Genomic DNA, 26,601 nt, shown 5'->3' on the forward strand with positions numbered 1-26,601 from the left:
TACTTGTAAAAGGGTGTTTTATTCAACGGCAATATAATATGCTAACTATTTACAACACAACGGTTATATTATGCGTAGGTATACGAAAATTGTTTAATACAACAGCAATAATAGTAATAATAATAATAATAATAATAATAATCCTAATATAAGTGTGTATAATAGTATGTCATGATATTATAATGTGTGGCACAGTGGTTGGCTTCAGATCCGAAGTCAAGTACCAGCTAGTGCCACTAGTTCCCGGATGGGTGACCGGCCCGATTCTATAATGACAAATCCTTGCCTCACGTGTTCTTACCAACCGTACCCCTTCCCACAGTAACAATCCTACACTAAAAAACCAACGAACACAACAGCTAGGTAATAGCCATTATTTCCAGGCTATTTGAGTCCAATAAAAATAAAATAAAAAAATAAATAATATGCTACTCGATTGGTTTATAAACTGAAAACATTCTCGTTTAGTCGGGCACAATATATAATATTATACGTATATACTTAACGTTTAATGTTTATTGTATATTACCTAAGGCCTAAGTTCATAATAATTCAGTGAAAACGGACTCAAAAAAGCCACGCCAAACGGTCAGCCACGGCATGTCATGACAATATTATAATATTAATATGTACCTACATGTATCTTAAAAGTATTATTTATCTTCTAAAGTTTTTGAAAAAAATATATATTTATATTTGTGCAATATCTAACCAAACATTGTTTTATAATATAATAATAATGATAATAATATATTATATGGTGCCACGTCCACTATACATATAGCGATAACAATAACATTGACATAGTAAAATATAGTAATAATGACAATGATAATTACAACTAGACGTGGGTATATAAAAATACGATCAATATTCAAAGCTGAGCACTAACTAATTAAATACCATAATAGTTACTTTGTTGGTAACTTTATAACTTAATCAGTAATATTAATTGCTAAATTATTTTCTAACATCACTTTAGAGTATAATACACTGAACTGTGAATTAAAACTAAATATAAAAATATTTTTTTTCAGTTTTATAACAAATTATATATGACTTGGGTTAATTTCTTATTTCAAATTGTTTTTTTTTTTCACATTTTTTAAGCACTTATGTCTAGTTATAGGTAATTACATAGTTGTACTTTTGTGTAGTGTACATAGTTATACCAACTAATTTCCAATTTACTATATAGTTGAAAACTTTTAAAAAAAGTTTAAGATATTATAACAACTTTAAATCTAATTTTATTGATTTTATGATGATGAACTTACTTTTTTTGGTTAAAAAAAATGACTAACTTACCCAGCTTTGATAATAATATACATAATATATGCTTACATAAAACACACTTAACTGTCAAATTGATGAATAACAATAAAAACAATATTAATAATAATAATAAAAATAATAGTAATAATACACGTATTTGGCACATAATTTAAAGGCTCACATCAAATCGACAGAAAATAAACGGGCACGGAATGATGAGTTCGGGTCACATGAACGAAGTGAATAATTTAAACATTTGTCTTGTGTTGAATCTGCATTTTTTATACTCTGAATGACACGCCTTCACGTCCTTTTTACTCCGTCCCAGGTCCATGGCCTTTCGGAATATGTTCTTTGCCACATTTTCACCAAAGTGTTCGGTGGGGCTGAAAAATTAACAAAATGCATATTGTAAATATTAGACGTGAAAAGTAGAAAACAAGACTCACGCACATAATCGACCGTTTATAAATTATACGATCGACGAAGTTGCAGAATAGAAAAATTAAAAATAATTCCATCATCTATAGGAATATTAGGTACCAACTATAATAGAATACGTCATCATGTCTATTAATTAAAATAACAAAATATATTATATAATATTATATATATACCTACGTCCTACATGTTAGTTTTATTTGTTTATATTGATTATAAAATCAAGCAAATGTTCCACTATATTACTCATTTTAACAGATATTGTGTACAATTTATATTATTATAATAAAATTACTATTTCGTTTTTACTGTTAAAATTGATCACAACTTATTCAAATCATCATCTTTTTGATCACTGACCGTCCGCATGTGACACCAACAAAACTCAAATTATTATTTTGTTTTCAACAAAAATCGATTTGGAGTTTGAAACAAAGATAATATTATAAAGGGTATAGGGTTTTTACTTACGCGTTTAAAATTAATAACGTAAGGGTATTCGATCACGTTTGTGTTTTCTACTGAACAGACTATCCTAGTAGGTACACGAATAAAACTTCTGAAAGAGTATTTGAATTCGTCACGGAATTTACTTGAGAATGACTTATCCACTTTTTTGAAACTGAACCCTTAAAAATGTCAGTTATAAATTTTGAATATAAATAATTTTAAAACTATAATAATATTGAAGTGAAAAATATATTTCAAAATGTCAGAAGGTCTTTACTAAATTCGTGACGAAATCAAATACGTTTTCATCAATTTCACGGGATAAATAAATATGATTGGCAACAAATTGATACATTCGACGATTAAAAAACAAAATAATTAATATTCGTGTAGTGCGTTATTAACATGTGCATGCACGGCGCTCCGCTTTTTCTTTTACAAGCAGCCACACACACTTATGATCACTTACGACTTACACATTCGAAGGACATAAGTAATTGCCTATATTGAACTCCTTAAAGACGGTAAGTATCGAGTAAAAAAATATACGTAAATACATCTTACGTGCATGTTTTAAAATATTATATCTTATATTATGAAATACCTTCTTTTACAGTTTTACCCAAACATTTTAATTTGTAGCGTTTTACAACAGTTATTATTCAAATGAATGTTGAACTGGTCTATTTTAAGATATGGTTGTATTGCACTACATATTATACTACATATGGCTACGATATCTACAAAATTATTATGAATGCAATACTACTCTAAATTTAGTTTTTTACGTGTACGTTACCCGAAAATGAGTTTATATTGAACGTAAGAATAGATACCACAAATCGAAAATATTCTATTTTGACTTCTGCAATTGGTTGGATGAATTAAAAACAGAATACTACCATGAAGTAAACGATATTATACGACTCTGTTTCTTTGATAATAATTAGCTAAAAATTAGCAGATTCAATACTGACACGTCATATTTTTGGAGGCCAATCGAAAAATAATATTCAATATAATAAATAATAAAGTCTCTTGTATTTCTTGCAATTTCTTGCATTTTACAGAGATAATTTTATGGTGTTCGAATGTATTGTTGTATCCAATTTACTAATATCTCATAACAACCAATTTTGAGTTGTGATAGTCTAGTCTAGGTGGGTGCATGATATATTAGAGGCGCCGAGGTGTGTCAGATGCGGTCAATTCGTGTTGCACCGGCGCGACTGAAGCGCTTACGCCTCGTTTGTTCATACAACCGTAAGTGGTTATTATTATTATTATTATTAATTCAATTTGCGGTAAAATTGTTATAATATATTTTGTTTGTAACGTTTCGATTGAATTTCCGCTGAACACTATCTATTAGCGCTACTTGAATAATTTTATGCACGAAAGTAATTACAGTTGGGAGCCGAGAGGTCACAAAAAGGTTTATGGTCCACGACGTATCACAGCGAATATAATAAAAATAACCGGGGCTGTGAATTTAATGTATATTTTATTTTGATACTTTTTGGAGGAAACTAAATTCGATCAACATTTGTTTTACCAAAGTATAATAGTGCATGTTCGTACTTATAATATAGTAGGTATATATTATTATAATTGCATATTTCCTTTAAATATTCTGAACTAAGCATAATTTTATATTTTTATGGTTATAGTAACAAAACAATTTAGAACAATTATTATGTTAAGTGCTTGTAAAAGTTGTAAACTAATAGTATCCTCGTATTTTATGTTTTGTTTGAATAAAGATTTTTTTATAAAATCTATACATTAATATTTATAAATTATATTATATTAAGTAATTTGCAGCTTTGGTGGCAATTTAATGAGGGAACTGAGTATAGCATATACCTAATATACTATAAAACCACATGAAATTTCTTTTTTCATCGACCAGTACCTATATTAAAATATTATTTATTTAAGCATCATTTGATAGGAATAATAAATTGCAGGAATATATTTTGTATAGGTTAACATTGTCTGCTTTAGATAAAAAACAATGGTCCTCATAAACATTTTTTTTTCTGAACATAATATAGACACTATACGAAAGGTTTTATGCGGAGTAATTTATTCTTTTATTCAGTATAATTTTCTCGAACAGTGCAAGTGTATTTTTAACTTGTTTTACATAATTTGAAGTCATTCTAACACAACATTATGTTATCATTTAAAAAGTTAAATACTCAGGAAAAAATTATAAAATGAGAAAAGTAAAAATTATAAAAATTGTGGAAAATATAATTTTATTTAAAAATTGTTGTGTTGTTGTGACTTCAAACTGTATTTTTTTTTACAAATGCACGTTTACCTAGAAATTTACAGTTTAGGGATAAATTAATATAAACAACATTCACATTATGCTTACATATTACTTTGTTAGTAATTAGTGTGAACATTCGAATTGTTTTTATAGACTATTTGCCGAACCCGGTACAACATTTTCGAGGGTACCTAGTGGTCGGTAGTTTATCGTTTAAAATAAACAACTCTACTGTTGTAACTTAAACACCGTTCATGTATAACATATTATATATAAAACACGGACACGGGCTTGAGTGTTTCCACACATCTTTGGCCTCTTTGGGGGTGGTCTGTCGTACATCATTTTTGCCGCCATGATACTACGATATATGAAACGCCCTCCCACGAGGATTTTTTTTAGGACATAACTCTAAATCTCAGTGAAGTACTGAAGTCCACCCTAAATGACAGTTTCGAGCAAACAAAAACCACAGACTTGACGACGAATAACCGAAACCACGCGTATAAAGCACACACATCTCACATTTTGACAGTATTGCCAGCGCCAAGATTTATGGTGCTTGGCGCTTGGGGTTGAAAACTTCGCCTTTAATAAAAGTGTGCACGGTCTTCAACATGATCAAATTCTTAGTTTTTAAAATCACTTGTTACGTGACTAAATTATCCCCCGTGGTACTAACTGAAACCGGTACACATTTATGGGTCCTATATATATATACATAATACAATAATATATATATATATATATATATGCCACAATATAAAGTCCGGAGAGATAAGGCGTACCCAGACCCGACCGCACACACATACAGCAAACGATAAGCAAATGTCATATCGTATTTTATATTATATCGATATACACCTAAAAGGCCGCCACCACGGTATTGCGTTGCTGCCCATCTGTCAGTCGCCGTTTCGCTCCTGACCGTGGTCATCGGCGCAACGTAGTTTTTTGAACCAACTGTGCAATGTTCCCAGCCATGGAGTAGAACAATTGAATCGGCCAGGACCGTCACCCGGAAGTCCGAGGGTGGACGAACAACAACAACAAAAACAACAGCGGCTGCGACCAAGCCAATGCGGTGGTGACTCTACAGGTGTCGGATAATCAATGATGTACATATAGTATATAGATACTCATGCTCATAATTCAGGTGTTACCAGAATAATACTATCAAAAATATCCAATAAAAGTATAATTTGCATGTCATTTACAATGTGTATCTCACTATTTAAAATCCACGTTTCTCCGACCTAATCAGTCTCGGATCCGTGGTGGTCGGTGCACTTTTAGTGTCCGATGGTAAGGGTAACCTTACACACTTGACGTTTAGAATACCTGAATACATGAAATTGGCCAGTTTTAATTAAAAGCACCAATAAACTTATAAATCTAAACAGGATTTAACACTTCTCACTTTTCGCTACTTAAATTTTCACTATTTCACTCTTTTACTCGATTATTTGAATATCTATTTTAAATGCATTTCAAAAGTATTTTTTCTTATCATGTATGACTCATATGATTATGAAAAATACAACATATTAAAAACAAATCCAACGTAAATAATTTTTAAAAAATTGCTGTATGCAGTCATTGTTGATCAAGACGACTTTAAGATAGATAATAATAATAGTTGATGAAAAAATAACTTCTTATGTAGAAAGTAATTATATAAAATACTTTCACGGACGATGCAATTATCGGTATCGTATTACGATTTTGATACCTAACATCAATATATTGTATTGCTACCACGAAACGTATGGTAAGTTCTATCAAATTAAATATCGTGATATTATGTTATACATTATCTATATATATATATATATATGTTTTGTAAATCATAAATGCGCAATGACCGTACATTTGAATGACTGTTGGTAAGCATTAGAATAACATATTTTATCCAATATCTATTAAAAACCGAAAAGTATTTATTACCAATATATCAAATAAGTAACGATTTAATTAAGTTTCGTGCAAAACCTTTTTTCGATAATTAAATTAATAAACGGACTAAATAATATTTTAAAATCGCGGGTCGTTGCAGATGGTATTATATTACAAAGTATAGTGCCTATATGCAGTATCAAACTTCAAAGAGTATATTTTTTTCAAAAGAGTCTACTTTCGTGTTTGTGGATTATGAATATAAACGTGCCATCTGTTTATAAATGAATACAATACATGTATATAGGGATCGATGAAGGAAAAAATAAAAACAAATTGCATTGGTCAAAAATACATTTATACGTGATCACGGCAAAACGGCTTTCTAATATTATCCATTAAAGGATGACGTGTGTCACTTCCAGTTTGTCGTATTCAATTGTAGAGTTATGTAAAAGTGTTTTCTAACACATTATTTACCTGTTGAAAAAAAATCTTAAAAGAATTTATGTTAATGCATCTCTTATAAATATATTATACTGAATGTTTTATGTTTTTTTTCGGAACCGAACTCGGTTACATAGTATTACGTATACATTCGAAATTGTTTTTCATTGTGAACACTCATACGCACATAATAATAATATAATCCGATATTTTTTCATAATTGTATTATAATAATACACTTTACTTCCTGTTTTATTGAAACATTAACGACTTAACATTTTAAAAACGACAGCGATGACCTATAATTTATTTTATTCTTAAATTGTTTTCAAAACGATTACATTTTTGTGCAACTCGAGGGACATAAATCGAAATATTATAATCATTTAAAATTACAGATTTAGACTTAGGCATGTAACGAGATGTTTGTGTATGATTATTTACACTACCAATCTTATGAACTTAAAAAATTAATGATTATATTTTAAAATAAACTGTATTTATTCTATTCCGATAGAATCTGTAGATTTCTTAATTTGTGTAGAACTTACTTTGTAGGTACATGATAATTTTCAAAAAAATACTCCCCTAAGAACAACAAAATTAGTATCGAGAATAATTTTAGATATTTTTGAATACTTATATATAATTAAAAACAAGGGTAGTCTAACAATAGTATAACTATTATGTACTATATTTTCTATACCAAAATTCTACAAATCTCAGTGGATCTAAGTCATCCACTGCCCCTCTGGTTATGTAAGTGTGGCGCCGCCGTTGATGTTATAGAAAAAGAGATCGCCCGCGCCTCATTTCATCGGCGGCGACAATAAACATTCTTAAACTTCTTTGTTGCGTGAACAATGTCACGATCTGTTTACGTAGGTACCTAACACGCACTATTCGCAGACACGCGTGCAGATAATCTCTCGACATACCACTGCACCACCAATCGTGGGGAACGTAGACATTGAATTAGGTGCCTTATAATGTGTTCAAATGCTCAACGCAATAATAGATATATTATAATGTAATTACTTCCGGAGATTTGAGTCCGGTCGGACTTCCACGACGCATTCAATTGTATACCGTCGGAATTATTTTCGCTTTCCGTTTCGTTTTACTCGTCAAACTGATACGCATCAATAAATGTAGAATATAATATAAATGAATATTATTTTGTGTGAACAACACAATAACAATTGGCCATGTTCTCCGTGGGAAAAAAATAAGGAGAACATATTAGTGAAAATACAATAAAATTACTATTATTATATGTTTTAATGTCCGTCGACTGCGTTGTAAACTTGTAACACCTCCCCTTGTAGTTGTACACAATTAATTAGAGTAATAATTGTTGTTGTTATAGACGGTTGCATTGTTATTATATGCATACCTACACATTGGTTAGGTTGGTGCCTGGTATCGAGACGTGAGAAAATGTTTAAGCATTTCTACCTCGGATAATGTGACACGCTTTTATAATTATTTAGACGTAAACAGACGTCATAGAATGCATCATAAACAAATCGCAAAATTAATTTTGACTTTTGGGTACCTATGCATAATTTTTACTGAAAATATATACATTAACGCATTAATTTAGGACCTTGTAGAACTAATAAGTTTAGACGTAACGTTTAATAAATGTCTAGATTTTTATAATAACAATAATACCTATATACGTATACAGACACGGTGGTATGTTATTTTGCTCGCTTTTGCATTCATGAATTGTTTAATGGTTTCTGAAAATCTGAAAGCGTAGGTATAGAGGTATCGCAGTCTCTCTCCCACTGTAATCGTTTAAAATTTCAAACGTCCGACCCTCTACCCTCACGTCGTGTCGAAACGCAACCGGGCCCTAATCCCTATTACATCCCCAACGTATTTCTGGACACTGCACATGCGATAAATCATCATTATTATTACGCGGAAGGTTGCACAGGATAAAACGCGTATTGTGGGATTGATGCCACGAAAAACCCTCAATAACCGTTTTGAACTTCACGATTCATTTATGATAATACCTATATTCGGCCCCGTATATGATATTTTGACGCGTATTTTTGATTTATTATCAATTCAATTTTAAACATCTAAACACGTACCCACGTAAGTATTTTTTTATTTTTTTAAGTGGATAAATACGCAATAAAAAGCGTTTTGTATTGTCGGCGTGAGGTGGGGGTGTGGACGATGATGGGGCTTAAAATAATTTCGTCAAGATTTGTATCATTTCTTGGATTTCGCGTTTAATATTATGGCACGATAATAACGTTATTATATTTTTCCGTTTAACGTTATAAATTTACTATATATTTTTACGATATTTTTATATGTATCGTTCACCATTTTTATATTTCAAATCATACTTTATAAACGATTAAAATCCAATCGAAAATATCGAAAATTAAATTATACTGGTACATTGTACACCGTATATATTGTTCATATTATGTATATATATATAAATATATATTTATGGTATACCGTATACCTACCTAAAATATAGATAAATATAATATAATACATTATATTCTAAATATTTATTTCATTTAACGTCATGTTATTTTAAAATTGTTCGTTCTCATAACGTATATAATCTCAATATTGTAATTAAATACATAGAAATCTAAATTTATCCAAATAAATCATGGAAATGTTTTATCTTTTTTAAATATGAATATTAATTTTGTAATAACAATATTATGGGCATTTGTTATGTATCAATCATATCAGTTTAAATATTTAAGATTTTCGTGATTTGCATGCCTACAATACATGCCTACATTACATAACTGTACTAGATTCAATCAAAAACTGGATTGAAGACATAATATTATAGACACACGTAAAAACAAACAAATTTAAGCCACTGCACTGTCAATAACTTACTATATGCACTGATATTGTCATTCCTATACTCTTATGACTTCTAAGTCTCATAATTTTATCTCAGTGGGAAGAAAATTTGTTTTGGTTTAGCTGTTTAGCAGTCTTGCCATGTATACTAATTATATTTATCTAGGTGCTAGATTCTAGGAGCATAAATTACCAAAACTGAATTGTCTGGGTTGAAATATTATTTTAAGATTTCATTAGTCATATATATTGAATCACGTTAAGATGTATTTTTTCCCGACTACTTATAATAATATGTCTCGCATTCCCTTGCGACCTACACTTTTCTCCACATTTTTATAGGCTGGTTGAGATGGTCTAAATAATAATATACACCTAACAATATTTTATTATTTAGATGAGCTCATCCTCAGGACTCGGTGCACGTGCCTATACTATATTATTGTGGTGCACAGTTACTGTAGTATACTACCACTCAACGTTTTGTTTTATATTATATATGCTCTCGTAGAATTTTTATGATTTGTCGTGGAACATGTTTCCGTGGTCTTCGCTCCCTGTTGTCAAAATCGTCACGTTACGAAAATGCGTAAACTCATATTCCGCAGTCATAAATAATATGTAGGTTATGCGATGCGATTATGCGAATAAAACAGGCCGTCGCTTCTTATGTTAGGTGCACGTTTGGTTCGTTGTAAAATTGACAACTTGTGTAAAGCAAGATTTCAAAAATAATGACACGAAATTAGTTGTCATTGTGCACATTATGCAACATATTATTAATATATTATCGTCTTACAGGAAACGTTATAATTCTATTCAGTGTACGTATACTTACTAATGCCAAACGCCAACTTCTGCACATTTCGTGAAGATGAGCGTGGAATACCTAACTTTTATATTATATATATATATATATATTGTAATATATTGTATACGTTTACATTATAGTACTCAATTCAAAGTTATGTACCTGCTTAAAAATAAATGTGTAATAAGACTATAGAAAAAACAGTCTAATCCAAATTTGAAACATTTAAATAATTTTTCAATACCTATATAATATATATCTATAAATGAATGTCCATAGACTCAAGATATAGTTATTTAATGTATTTTAAAAAAGTATTTGTTAATTGTATTTTTGTATGTGAATATTGAATAAAAAATTTAACTTTTAAAAATGAAAATTTAAAACCGACTTTTTTTATTAATTTATAACAGTTATTATTATTATTATTTGGACACCCTATAATTGTACCAACTGATTCGTCCCGAGCAAAACACTCCTTTTTTCTCACCTCCTCCTAATCACTATTCTTTTGAAAGCCCTTAAAATATACATAATAACAGTAAAATACAACAAGAAAAACATCAATAATTACGTAACTACCACAAGTACGCGCACATAATATGATTGCACAAAAATGTATCAAATAAGGTGGCCGAGACGTAAGATGGAAACTTTTCAGAGCAGATTACGAAAATCTCATGTGTGCTCCGACCCGACGGGTATACCATAATATGAATGGTTGCAGATGTCCCAAAAAGGTTTGTAACCACGGCTGATAAATGTCGTATTAGGATTATTATGTTGCTGCAACTTCGCACCATTTAGGCGGTATAAACATTCCCACTTAAATGGTTTGTGTATAAAATCTATACACGACAATATAGGTACTCGTTTATAATAATATATAATAGGCACACCTCGATGACAAACACGATTTACTTCCATTTAGTTGGAGGTTTTAGGTGATCTACACCAATCTCGCCGACTCTGAGCGACTCAAGTAAAAATAGAATAATATTATGTTTGGTGATTTTTAATTTTTTTTTTTTTATTAAATTTATACCTATTGTTGATACTATTATAAATAAATAAATTGAATACAAATAACTTAAGAGTTTTTCAGATTTGCTCCTAAAAATCAGTAATATTTAATTGCATATTTCCTGTAAAATCGAACATTATTGAAACCTACCATTATTTGATAACCACTACCTAACCATTATGTGACACAGTAACAGCGACACATGATTACCGGTACAAAAATACAATTCAGTGGAATGAAATTGAGAAAAATGTCTCAAAGTTTATATAAAATACCTAACAATTATATGAAGAGACTACGAAAATGTCTTTAACATTCAACAAACAGTATTGTTTTGGTAATTATTTCATCCTATGCTGTCATCGATTGCTATTTTTTGTATGTATATTTTATACCTCCACGTTGATCAATACAGTCGTATATCAGATACATTTCAGTCTATGGTATAGGGTTCAAGTTTCGTTTATTCAGAGAGTGGACAAAACATACTGATTTAAATACAAAATGTTAGATTAAATTAGTTTAAAACCCCAATCAATATACATTTATATGCCAAGATCGGTGACTTTTTTGTTGGTAGGTACATTATGGGAATAAAAATATGAAATGAACATCGATCACATTTTGGCATTTTAATGTTTGACATAACTTTGATTCATAAGTAATTACATTTCTTATCGGAGGCGAGCGTTGTATAAAAACGAAAACAACATTAACTTGTACTAATAACAACAAAGGTACCTACCTACTATGGTCGTTACTTTATGTAGCGGTAATAAAAATATAAATGTAGTCTAATTATTTTTATAAATTAGACGTTTTTATACTTGCAATTCCGACTCGGGACTTTTCCTTTTTTCGTAATAAATTAACACAGACTTTTTTACTGTTTGTGCTCGATTTTTCCCCTTTTTATTCTACGGTTTTTTACCTCTTATTCTTTGTTTTTATGTATAAATATATATTATTATGACGTGTGCACTCTTTAAGGTTGGCATGACGCGCATTGCAGCTCATTACGAACTAAACATGCCTAAAACGTACAGCGGAACTGCATACATTTTGATTTTGCATCGAATAAACTGAAAATCCAAATTACGTATTTCGATTATAGTAGGTGTTACATTTAATACAATTCAAATTAATAAATAATTTGGTTCGTAGAAAAATAAATGTATATATATTTATATATGGATCCGAAAATCAGAATATGTAATTGAATATTGTATTAAATACCACTATGATAAATTATTATTAACCGTACGAACTCATTTATACCACGATCCAGATGGTTTATTGGATAAAACGCGCTGAGCAACAAACAGAGTAGTACAATACGAGTAATTATAAATTATAATAGTTCTGCATATTTTATGTGATTTGATGGATTATAAATATATTATATCTGTACATCCGATAAATCAAATACCGGAAATCGCAATAACCCTCAGCACTACCGGTATATCGTTAGACGCGGTTTTCCGAGAGGTAGTTCGACGAGGGACACCGCAATGACGACCTATGACCTAACCGCAAGCACAATAAACAACAATTATTAATCTCGTCTGGATAACGCCATAATGGTTTGACGTTTAAGGGGGGGGGGGGGGGGTAAACGGGGGTTCTGTCGCTTCGTCCCTTTTGCATATTTTATCAGCCGAATTTTAAGTGCGTGTAGGACGGGTAGACAGGGTATAAGACAGGTAGGCAGTACAAACGACTTTCGACCGTATTTGTATAATATTATAACTTTGTAATAATTTTTAATTATTGCTCTCATTCTCTCATTCTACCCCCCCCCCCCCTAATTTGTTTTTGACTCAATGTCTAATTTTATAAATTAAGAATTTGAATGTTTTATAAATGTGTGTAAAAAATATACAACTGAGGGGTCGTAATATATAATTCCAATAAATTCATATTGTTTTCCAAATGAAAATTTTTCCTTTTCCCACAAATGTAATTTTGTTGCCACCGCCATTACCCAAGTTTTATTAAGATTTTTTTTTTTTTTTTGCTCACACACTACCAGACGTGCAATATTTTACCTGATTCGCCCGAAATCAATCTTTCCGTTCTCGCCCGAAAGTCGAAACAGTTGGTAAATATAATACTAAAATAACATGTAATCTATGCGTTATTACTCGAACAGCTGATGACTATTATGTCATAATTAACTCATAGACGTACGCCAACATTTTGTAACTAGTTTTTAAAGCTTTTCATCAATTAATATCGAATTGCAATAGTATATTAACCGATGTTAAATTACGGTTTCATGAACAAATATGAATGGGTACATATCATGTATTATAAATATTGTGTGTATGTTACGTTTAAAATATACCTACTCCCATAGGCACATAGGTAGTCCCATTTTTTTAGTTTTTTTATAATAATACCTATCTGTTACGTTGTTACAATTGATTGTGTTTTTTACTTATTATTTCTACTTTTGTTCTTCCTTGATATTATAAACTATAAAATTAATACATTTTAAAAAGTAAGTAATTATTTTAAAAAACTGAACTAATAAAATCGAAAAAAATCATGACACATCTAATATCTTTTTTTCCCCCCATTCGTCGTGGCACTTGTAATATACTTATTATTACTATCACGAGATGGGTTATGGTATTATATCGTTGATGTTTTGGATTATATTATATATACATATAATTGCGAACACTATCGATAACTCACCTGAGCAGTTTGAGCAAATTGGTCTCCACCTGGTTGAGCTGATTTTCAGGCGTAGCCGCGATTTGACATATCATTTTCCTCGCACAAGTCGACCTGTCTTGCCTGAGAATTTCGTCAAATTTGTAGAAATCGGTCAGTGACTCTTCGACATACGCGTCAACGTGCTGCAAAACAAAAAGGTCCAACATTTTAATAATTTATAATTATAATTATCAAACACGATTTCAGTCGACTGTTTTTGTAGGTAATAACTACAATAATTATGGTTAGTATTATATATAAGGTGTGGGCATTATATTAGTTAAAAAGCTAATTTTTTTAAACTTTTTATCTGACCTAGGTAGTTAATTTCACAATTTTGACTCAACTAGAACGGTCATATAGGTAGGTAAAGTATCCATTACAATAATGTAGCTTTTTCTAAGTAATTTTAAGTATAATACATTAAGTTAAAATCATGTTTATACACAACTATCTGCCTATCTATAATTGTTGGAGTAGCTAATTATTAAAACCAATTAATTAATACATTTTTGTTTAATCTCGCTGTACCTAACAATTTTAAATACAAAGAAATATTAAATATTCATTAATTAAATTATTTTGTTGATGCAAACGAGGACAAAACTACTTTAAAGCTTGCGCACTATAAGAACGACTATAGTAGGACATATTTTTAATAAAACGTTTTGTAATTATTTAGATTAAAAAAAAACTTACTTTTTACTGAGTTAAGTTATTATTTTTCTTCCTAAGTTAAGTATTATATTGTTTGTTAACCATTAACTTACCGTTCTAAACGTTGACTTAATATGATTAATTTCAGTTAATTATTTTCATAAATTTTGCCCATCTTTGCGTTTGAGTATTTAATGTAATATATAAGTAAACTATCAACTATAATGATAATTATTAGATTACCACTGTTAAAATGAATTCCAATTAGTTAGGTACTTTATTTAACTATCATATATCATAATGTGTACCCACGTTATAGCATTAGCATATTAGAAAAACCGATTGCAAATTTACAGCATGTGCGTTTAGCCTATAATTCTATTTAGCCGTAATTATTATTTTTTTTTTTTAGAAGTTTAAAATAAAAACAGATATACGACTAGGTATTTAAATATAACTCAAGGTACTCAAATACTTTGCAGCAGGATCGGATATTATATATTTGATCTGCACATGCCAAATAATAGTTTATGGGAACGATATAGATATTGTTACGCGGACGTATCGTGCACCGGTTATAACAAACGAGATAAATGTAAAATCATAATGAGATAAAAAAAACTATTTGGGTTTTTTTTTTAATGATCGTCGCTGAATTACCCGTAGCCACGCCGTGTATTACCTATATATAATAATTATAATACGTACGGCGGTATAACGAGGTACACTTGTTTCAATTATTTTAATTACGTTACATATTATGTGTACCTATATTCACGTATATACGCACCTTACGAAAGTTTCTCCAAGCCCGTGGGTCATGCGATATTGTATATATACATAGTAATATTATCAATAGGTATATACCACATCGGATTCACGTTATCGTCTATATTATAACGCGTAACAACTGACGTTTCCCCTACGTCACTCGTGATTATGAACCACGTTTTCTATACCATATATCATATTACGCTGAACCTCTATAAGGTTAACTAACACACCGTGATGGGTATCACGTGGGTACGTGGCTGTGTGGTACGCGTTTGGTCAACAGGTGCACGTAAGTATCAAGTATTTCGAGAAGAAAAATTCGATACCTATATCGATACGAAACGGTTATAATGTCTGAGTCCGATACGGGTCTGTACATGTCGCTGGTATACCGCACGGGTAACTTCTTTGATATTGAACCGATATGTATCGATACACTCCAATTTATTCCTCGAAAATCGTTTAGGTATATAATATTCGTTGGTATATAAGCGGCGTGTAACCTGGTATAAAAGAGGGTTACCATATAGGATATTATTTAAATAATAATCAGGACTTATATGTTTGTACGCACTATCCCGCTTTTATGATCATCAAACCCCAACCGTCGCTGCTAATCAAAACTAATTTACCACGACGAACGTAATTATTTCGTAATGTTTGTTATTGTTTTAGATTCTGACCGCGACCGTGAGCGATTGAGTTATATTAGGAGTTTTCTCGGACCAAAATCACCAGTAAATTCTAGTGGTGCTGATCGAAAACAGAACATGGTTGACATACTGCATACGCCTATACATACATATTAATATATTATGCGGACACGCGGTTGTTGAAATGAAATTTTAAAAAAAAAACCCCCCAAAACGTATTCGAAAAACAGTAAACCAAACGGACGTTGGTCACTGACAGTGTAATCCGAATAGATTTAACGTATCACCGACTAAATAAATAATTCAAAGGACACGTGTAGGATTGCATCGGGGCGAACGAACCAAGACAAGGTCCAACACCGGCCAGCATTCGGTGTGTATTTTACATATATATAAATATATCCAGCCCGTAGGTATTTCACAGAATAACCTTTTGCGGGGATAACTGCGGTAAATTGAGCTTTTCGATTTGGTTTACTAGGAAAATATTGTTAAAAGCCACGGAGCACAAGACGTTCTATCGGCATATGTTTAACGCCCAATTAACGGCACCACGCACTTTTAATAATATATTTTATTATTATCTTCGGCTTCTTCCTTAACACTATGATTCGTCATACTTTTACAGTATGTAGATACCCATATCGATACGGTCAGATTCGATAAAAGTTTTAGTGAACATATTATAAAAGTATAAAACAGATAAATAAATAACGTTTCTCTCGCGTAATTTGAATAATATTTTGAAAGAAACATATTAATGTTGACACAATTGAAATACAAATAAATATGATTGTTATGAAATGAACGGATATGACATCCGACCTTATGGAAATGTATCGCTTGATTTCAAAATCAAGAAAGTCATTGTGTACGATTACAGACAATCAATTGCTCGCTGAAATTCTAATGGGTGATAAACATAATACAAAAGACACACAGAAAGGTTTATAAAAACAATCCAAGACTGTACAAGTCGACTCAAAATTTACCTTTTTAAAAGGTATCATGCATTGAATTTAACATTTCAACATTAAAATAATATAAATAAGTATAATGACGAATATCTAGCATATTTTTTTGTATTTCAGCAATTTGGATTTTTAAACTAATAATATTTTAAGCAACAATATTAGACTTAAAAATTGATTATTCTACTGACGATAACTTTTCTTAGCGATTTATTTTACTAATTTTTTCACTTCGATTTACTATGCAACCTCTTTGTTGTGTCGAAATTGTCTCATCGTCTGCTGTTGCCTTAATATGAATCTGCTCGTTCAATTGAAAATAAAACTTTACCCTCACAATGTTTTATGCATCGATAAGTGCACAAAATAACGTAGCGAGCATTAATAACGTGACGACATCATCCGACGTACCTAACTGTTAGGCAAGGTGTGTGTTCCACCTACAATCAACGCCAATCGATTCAGAATAATGAGGGTGTTTTTAAGTTGTTTTTTTTTTTCTTGTACACAGCAGAGTTCTCATGACGCGACCCTTAGTGCCCTTGAGATTTCCAACTGCACCTATTATGTACCTGACTATATATATGAAATACAAGGGGATTTGTTTACATTGCTACACTATAAAAATTATAGTATGATTGTATAGTACAAATTAAATGTTGTGCTTTTCAAAATTAAAGCTTATTTTATACCTATGTTTTTTAGTAGGATACATTTTTACTAGGACTTGTAAGTTTTTATCTGTTTTTTTTTTTTTAATGACAAAATTAAATATTTTTAATTCCATGTTAAGAAACAGAATACTTGTACTAACCCTTTTTTATAAAAATATCCGTTATTGAATTGATAGCTTTTTTTTATTAATAAGCTTTAAGTTCGAGCTACATCTATAGTGTTTAATGTGTATAAATTAATTATTATATTTTTCACTAACCAATAGGTATATCAAAATTGTTATAAACATTTTCTGCTTCTAAATGTTGAACTAAAATATACGTTGTCATTAAAAAAAAAATATATAGAAATGGATACCTTGTACGTCTTTTCCATAGACTATAGACTATAGACCTGATATGATATGTATAACCTTAACATTATGAAATGTACAATGGCATGTCACGACACTAAAAACTGTATGATTAATATTGAGTTTGACACTCTTAAATAATAATTCGACAAACATTCGGCATTGACGTGAACGAAAGTGAATTTTAACATGAATAATGATAAAATCGTATGGTAACCTATACATATCATGAATTTACTATCACATAATGTATTGTTAAGTTGATACATGTATTTAAACTGCAAATATAATCGGAAATACATTCTTACATTTCTTTCGTACAGTTATAAATTCCTAGTCATATTATTTTTATTAAAATAATCGAGAAAAACTGGAAACGTGTAGGTACCTATTTTCGATTCTCGACGGAACTATGAACATAATATTAAATTATAATATGCCTTTCGATGATTTTCTAATATAAAATACAATTCAAAATTATTTTATTGAATAATACAATCAGTAAATAAATTAGTTTCAGACTTATCTACGCCTACCTATATAGTTTATAGTTTACGCCTAGTCAGATTTCATGAATATATTATTAATTGTGCTTTCGATTTGTTTACATTTATTTACGAAACGAAGTTCAACGGTTCATAAATCATAAAACGCAAAACAAATATTTCTTGCAAATACTTATTAGTATTAGCTATTTCATCGTTTCAAAAACAGTGAACAGTTTGGAATAAAATTAAATAAGTAATTTGTTTTTTAAGTTAAAATATAGATTTCCTTATTATACAGTTTTTTATTCCACATCTTAACTTTTAAAGTACTTATAGCTGCCTGTTTGATTGAATTTTGAAGTGTTATTTGATCAACGAATAAAGTATTGAATTCTTTTAAATTTTAATAGTATAACAAATGTTTGAATGGTGTGAATATAGATGTACAAAGAAAATAAATTTAGAAACTTGAAAAATGTTGTCAACATTTCCTTGTATTGATTTATAATATTTACGCGTTTTTTAATAAAATAAATACTTCGATTAAAAATATAAATAAACATAAATCAATAAAAATATAATCCATGTGGGTAGTTTAAAACTAAAAATTTAATTTAACACGTCATCACTCTTCAGTTTGTAAGCATGGATATTTAACCCTTTGTAGGGTATAATTAAAAATTTGGCTCCTACATAAATTAATGATATTTATCTTAAATTATACAAATAAACGAAAAAATACCATATTTCGAAAACTATCCTTCAAGTGGGGTGTAAATACTCTTTATTAAGTATGGTGAGGGGGTCACCACAAACGTAGTGATGGTCGCTATTTTTACCTCCACTTATGTAGAGAACAATTATGGTTGTCAGGGTATATTATAAAGTTTGGGATTTGATTTTTTTTTTATTATGGCCATATTATTTTCAAGGTAAGATGCAATGTTAAGTAACAAATTGAATTACAACATTTTTGCATTTTTCATACTATTCTTGGGAAAAAGTAAATTTTTAAATTAATCAGCGTATTAATGTGTTTACTTTTCAGTTTATTATAAACATAATAATGTCGGTAAATATAGAGTTTTCCAAAGTTTTATCGGGAGTAAAATAAGCTGATAGGTAATCAAAATATAAGTATATTATATTATTAAGTACACACCGATTGCTTCAGTGAACGTTGTACGTTCTTTCTCTGCGTATAATAAAAATGTCTAATAATCACCTTGCATTTAAATATTTAAATTAAATGACATCAGAATATATCTTACATATATCTGTACAATAATTTAAACTGTAAAATTATGCAAAAATAATCAAAAGTAATAGAATCTTAACTTTTCGTTTTTTCTTACAGACCAACAGATGGTGTCAAATAATTGTAAATTTTAATACTGCTTTTAGTCTCCATCCAACCATATTATATTCCGAGCAATTATCTATTCATCAATCATCAATTATAATAATTTAATTATAATAAGGAATTAATTTAGTAAATAATTATTTAATAGGTATTCAAATTTATGTTATTTTATCTGGTTGGTATATTATAATATTTAAAATTTTTTCTTATTAAATTTTATATGTTTTTGCATTTTTTCCAAAAACAAAAAGTTTATTTGCATATTAATCATATTTTGGTTATTTTAATAAGATTATTGTGTACCTATTTTACGGATTTTAGTGCAAGAAATCCCTATCTCTTATGTAGTTAGTATAATAGTATACCTCTGTCAACTCAACAAAATTTGAATTTGAATTGCCTAAATATTGTAAAAATTATTTTTAATATTGCATTTTATAAAATTATATCATAATCCACTAATATATCATAAATGTTGGGTATGTAAAACACACATACAAAAAAAAACTGAAAAAAAAATGTATGTTATACCTACCTAATTATTATCTATAATATACCTAGTCTTGTGGTTTGAAAAAATAAACAATTTTAATGCCTATATTGACTACCTACCTACCTATTAGTGTTTCATTCAAATACTTCTACGATTTCGAATTAAAACAAATTATCCGTATCAAAGCGTGTGCAAATAGTATACACATTATTGATTATAATACTTAATACCACACATTATTATGACATTGATTATTAGTCTCGTTTCAATTTTAAATTTGATTTTTTTTTCGTAAAATAATAATTATAGTGCAGCGAGAACATAGACGCCACTGCGGTTTTCCGCTTTGACGCCACGCGGGAACGATTACCAAAAAATTGAACATATCGATGTAACATAAAAATAATTATTTATGAAGAAAAGCACCAAAATATAATTATTTTCACTCGTTCGTGGAGAAAATAAAACGAACATACATACGTTTAACTGTTAAGAATATATTATATAATGCACGAAGTATTATGCTATCGTTATATAATAATATTATATCAATATTTAATTACCTATTGGTTTTTGATCACGTGCACGTTTACGCATAACCCTATATTACTATTATTACTATTATCACTATATTAGGTACTTATTAGACGAAAAATAAATATGTCCGAATGCAATAATAATAGCAAATAGAGATGCCACGTACATATTTTGTGTACCTACTATAATATAATACACGTCTATTCATGCCGATGTAATTATGTAACTTACAGACAATTCCACATTTTTTAACCTAATCAAATAGTAATGTAGATACTTAACAAGTAAACTAATTTTTTTTTTTATCATTATTAGTTTTTATTTTATCAGGTAATTTAACAAGTAGTTTTTTTAATATTATAAAATGAACCCATTTTAAATTTAAGTTGAACATTTTGAATTTTTTCAACCCAACGTTGGTAATGTTCAAATTTCACTCAGATTGAGCGCAGTTGTCGTCGACAATGACATTTAAAAATTTGATTTAGGTACTGACCAATATAAGTGTAAGAATATTATTATTTTTAAATTCAAATATTCTGATTATACACAATTTTACTATAACTTCAAATAACATAAAATATTATAAAATATAAACATATAATTATATTAATTTTTTAAATGTTGAACAATTCTGCTCGTATGGATTTCATGTACTCGTGTTTATATGCAATATTATAATGTTCCATGACATTCGAGACGTGCGAATCTATGCTCGAATTCATTACTACCTACACATAACGTTACTCGTTAGGGTTACGCGTACCACTCGTACCTATATAATAATTTATAATACATAATTTATATATTATATATTATCTAGCTATGTTCATTCAATGGATCTGGAACTGCAAGTATCGTGAAACGAAAGCAGATTACCATTAACGAATAACAACGATCGGTATATTATGTACCTATACCTGGGTATATACCGCACATACCAAATATCTATATATTATCATATATTCATTAAAAATGCATGAAACCTCCACATGTGCTAATAATCATGTCCCAAGAATACATATCGGAGGCTACGGCTAGTTATTATATAATATATATTAGTGTAATCACAATACAATAATATATGTGTAAGTTTTGATTAGTTAGAAACTTTTTAAACTATTACAAATAAATTTAAAGTGTTCGTTGAATATTTATTTAAATCAAAAATAAATTTAAAAAAAAAATATAAATACAGGCGAAGGTCACAAAAACACGAACGTTTCCTAAAAAAAAAAAACTATAAAAACAACAATAAAAGGATTTTGATTCTTGTCGCCTTGTTTTTGTGAGATATTTGGTATATGTGGAATTTACCTACCTATATAGACCTTTTGAGGCCATCGATTTGTAAATAGTCAATATAGTATAAGCGGCTGAAACCAAGAATAAATTGCGATCTTAGCACATGTTTGCTATTGTACATAACAATGGTCAATAAATATAATATAATCATTATGTTGATTGTTTGTATTTTTATCATGAAGATGAAGCAGAACCACGAATATCGATCCAAAATTATAGATGAGAAAAACAAATTTAGGTACCTATTACCTATTTAGAGTAGCTATGCCATATAAGTAGATATATTGTTCAGTTAACCAACCCGTGAGTGCATAAGAAATTTTCTTTTCAGTCAACATTTAAAAATCGAAAGCATTGTGTTCACCGAGTAACTATGTAACGTTATATGATATGCTCTACTTTTAAACCTTCTACTAGACACAATCATTGTCCCTCGACCAAATGATTTAAAATCAATAAATATATAATATACCTATGAAATGTATTCATATATATGAAGATTTTATTTTTTTATATGCGAACGTAGTTTGTTGGTATTTGAGCCAAAAGGTACAGAACATAATATTGTACGTAACATAGATTTCTGCAACCAAAAATTATAAATTGGTATGTGTTTACTGGTTAGTTATTACTACAGAAAAAACTCTGCTCATCACGCCTGAAAAATTGCTCACACTGAAGGCCTTAAAACGCTTTTTCAAAATGAATGTTTTCGATTTGAACTGTCAGACCGGTATCTCCTACAACAGTATGTGCGCTACGAACAAATATATAACTCACCAATAAAAACGGTCTTGAGTTTTCACGATGCAGGTCAACCGTTAATTTTCTTTGTCGAAAACTATTTTTTGGATCACTATATATAGATCTCACACGAAAAACAAAAATTATTTCCACGCGTTTTTCCTTTGTGGTTTCTTCTACAGAAGCTCGTCGGTGGCAGGATAAATATTTTATATTTATCGTGTACAAGCGACGCACGAGATCATAAGAGTCTCATTAAAAAAAGCCCTCCTCCGCTCACGCTCGTCCTATACACTCTAAACACTGCTGCAGATGGTACGTTTCAATTACGTCATACTATTTAGGTTGCGTTTAAGGTGCCGACTTGGTGTTTTTATATCTACGTCAGTGTGTGTGTGTGTGTGTGTGTGTGTATTTGACTTCAACTGCAATATTTGTTTCATGTAATTTTTCAATGGTCGTCTCCAGGGGTCGCTCCTTTCATATCGGTACATTATTATATAAACTTTATTAATCGTACCGCAGTCATAATTTTTTGAAATTATTTTATAATTATTGCTCGTCGTCAGTGGTAACGAGATAAAAAAAAATAAAATAAAAATACTGCCAGGTACCGGTCGGAGCCACGTCATTCGACGACGAACAACATTATTACAAGCAGTGCAAGTTTAATGGATTCAAATTTCAAATAATATAATGCTTTATTAATCCATAAGGTGCATATCGTTTGAAAAACCGACAGATTTTTGTCTCTAGTAACGAAACAATAGGCCGACTACAATATCACTATTACTATTATTATATGTCCTACAGTCGTGCCATCGTTTTTAGCTCGGGAGCGAAGCGAGTGGTAGTTGTTTACGTTTTTATTTATTTATCATTATTTTTTTTTTTATTTTTTTTTTCAAACGACCGTGGGGGTCCAATATATTTGCTAACAATTGAATAATAATTGGTTCTCCGGACAAATACGATTTCATTTTAATAATAGCACGTCGACTTTGTAGTGACGTCAACGAAACACGCAATAAATATGTTATAACATTTACAGAGGCAAATGTTGTGCACTGTTATGCATTTTCTACTTGGAAATTTAATATTCAAAGCTTCATTAATATTATAAATAACGTGTAACGACGTGCAATACGAGTCACAGTGTCACATCGATCTAGGCCCAAACCGAATAATGATCCAAAATCAATTTTCGTAAAATTACTGTGAAACGTTTTTATATTTACCGCGAACCATAAAAAAACATCGACTAGGTACAATATTTTAAATTTATTGTTAAATGTATAAAAGAAAATCGCATCAATGAACTCAAAACTATTACAGTAGTACAAATATGAATGTGCATGAAGACAATATTTTATTAAAATTAAAAAAACAACTCAAAATTCGTTATCACACCTACACTCAAAACCGGAAAGATGAAAAGTTTAAACATTGAAATCCGGTTGTTGTATAGATTTCACCACTAATGTATAGATTAGGTAATGATAAAATAATGAATAAAGTCTGAACGATTTTCTATACCACATAAACAACAATGAATAGTTTAGGGTTGTCGTTTCTAACCGTAAAATCTAAATTATGCTGAACTGCATTGGCTTTAACTGAAATTCGGCTTCCCGTATACGATATTCACATGATAAAGTCGAAGGATAATAATTTATTACACTTGAACAAATTGTATTTATTTTCAATTTCGATGAATCGAGAAATCAAATCATAGTTACAACTATACTATAACCTCCCATCACGGTCGAAGTGAAAAATATTTCACTTGACAATAATTAATTAATATTTTTATTATCCTTTTGGAAATTGATAAAAAAAAGTTCAATACGCGTGGGTCTCCAAAAGTCACAATCGCCGATAAACAGAATATTATATTAAACAAATTTTTACGAATTTCAATTCGGTGCCTATGTACCATTGCGATATACCATATTTGACTGGTAAGTATATAACTAATGTCAATGTATAAATGTAGGCTAACGACTCCGTGGTCGAAACCTTTATTCGCACTCACCTCGTCGGGTAAGGATCTCTTCCAGAGCCCCAAAAGCTTTCCGGCCATGGCTGCTGGCTTGGCGGGCCTGCTGGATGAAATCTTGTGCCAGTCTTGTGCGAGCTTGTGCATCATCCACATGCCAGCCAATCCCATGGCCGCCAGCAGAGCCAGTCTTATGAAATGTATGTGCGCCTTGACGGCGGCGCCCATCACCAGCACTAAGAATCCGATTATCGCGAATCTCATATTGGCCGTCACTGAATAGGTAGGTACTTACTGAAACAGAAGATTTGTATTGCCACCGTACTCGTAATGTGATAATTAGATATTAATAACTCGTTTATCAACTATACATTTTTTACATGGTTTAAAGTCATTAAAATTTTTCAAAAATATTATATTATTTAACTATTTAAATTGTTTTACTATTTTATGTTCGCATTCCAAATAAGCAGAATATTTGTCCCACAATATCGAAATAATAATTATAATAGAATAAAAACCAAATCTCGAACCGCCAACCGGTTTGGTTATATTTTAGTCACAAGTGGGTATTTAAAGCTTAAATCATTAGATTAATATTGACCAACATAGTTTTGAGTGTAAATGCTTATTCAATGCGTATTCTTTTCACGACGATCGGTAGCATGCGGACGGTATAAGCATTACAAATATAGGTACTCACGGTACGTAGAAAACGCTGTGCACAAATACGAGTACTGGTGACGGTATCACTGGTTGATTGCGGAAGACCGAATCCGGACGACGGAGTTGCAAAAATGTCGATAAAAAATGTGAATACAACCGCGTTTCGGCAAGATAATTTGGAGAATAGTTTTCACTTTTTTGGCTGGATATGCGGCGAGAACACTTGTTGGATTCTTCAACGGTCGAGAACAGATTGACGGTGTGACACAGTCGGGACTTCCTTTCGACGACGGTGCTGGTCGGGTTTAGCCGCCGCCTCTAGGGTAGGAGTTGGTGGCGGCAGCGGTAAAAACTTCCGGTTTGCCGAGACGCGTTACGAAATGACTTTCATTTCGCCCGGACTTTCCGGACAACTGTTGCCGGGCATACCTATATACCTACATTAATACGATATGCGCCTATATAATATGTAACGTATATACCTAACACGTTGATTCGTATACGACTAAGCTATTGGTATATTATATTGTCGTAATATTCGTCGTGCCTGTCCGTCGTCGGAAACTGGTTTTATATTTTGTTCTAAGCGCACTACATTAAAAAATAATATAATAATAGGTTTTTTATTATTCGCATACATTATTGCTTTTTTTTGTCACAAAAAACTCAATATTCTTTAACTTAACGCTCACCTAACCTAATTCCGCCAC

At 30.4% G+C, this 26,601-nt stretch overlaps 1 protein-coding gene across 1 annotated transcript; it reads right to left on the reverse strand.

Moving 5' to 3' along the window:
- LOC132935565 (uncharacterized) lies at nucleotides 1–26,168 on the reverse strand. The gene is made up of 4 exons (XM_061002158.1): nucleotides 25,929–26,168; nucleotides 25,262–25,519; nucleotides 14,194–14,357; nucleotides 1–1,661 (listed from the first exon to the last, which is right to left on the reverse strand). The coding sequence occupies exons 2-4, from the start codon at nucleotides 25,487–25,489 to the stop codon at nucleotides 1,502–1,504; spliced, it is 552 nt and encodes a 183-aa protein (XP_060858141.1). The 5' UTR covers nucleotides 25,490–25,519; nucleotides 25,929–26,168; the 3' UTR covers nucleotides 1–1,501.
- Between the last annotated feature and the right edge of the window lie 433 nt (nucleotides 26,169–26,601).

Source organism: Metopolophium dirhodum, chromosome 1 (genome assembly GCF_019925205.1).
Source record: "Metopolophium dirhodum isolate CAU chromosome 1, ASM1992520v1, whole genome shotgun sequence".
NCBI classification, from domain to species: Eukaryota; Metazoa; Arthropoda; class Insecta; order Hemiptera; family Aphididae; genus Metopolophium; species Metopolophium dirhodum.

What these genes read in the sequence shown, in the direction of transcription:
- LOC132935565 (XM_061002158.1), bottom strand. Translation starts at nt 25,489, where the DNA reads ATGAGATTCGCGATAATCGGATTCTTAGTGCTGGTGATGGGCGCCGCC. An exon ending in AGAGATCCTTACCCGACGAG is followed by an intron (nt 14,358 to 25,261) that starts GTGAGTGCGAAT and finishes TTTGTTTTGCAG; the next exon opens with CACGTTGACGCGTATGTCGA. An exon ending in AATTTGCTCAAACTGCTCAG is followed by an intron (nt 1,662 to 14,193) that starts GTGAGTTATCGA and finishes TTAATTTTTCAG; the next exon opens with CCCCACCGAACACTTTGGTG.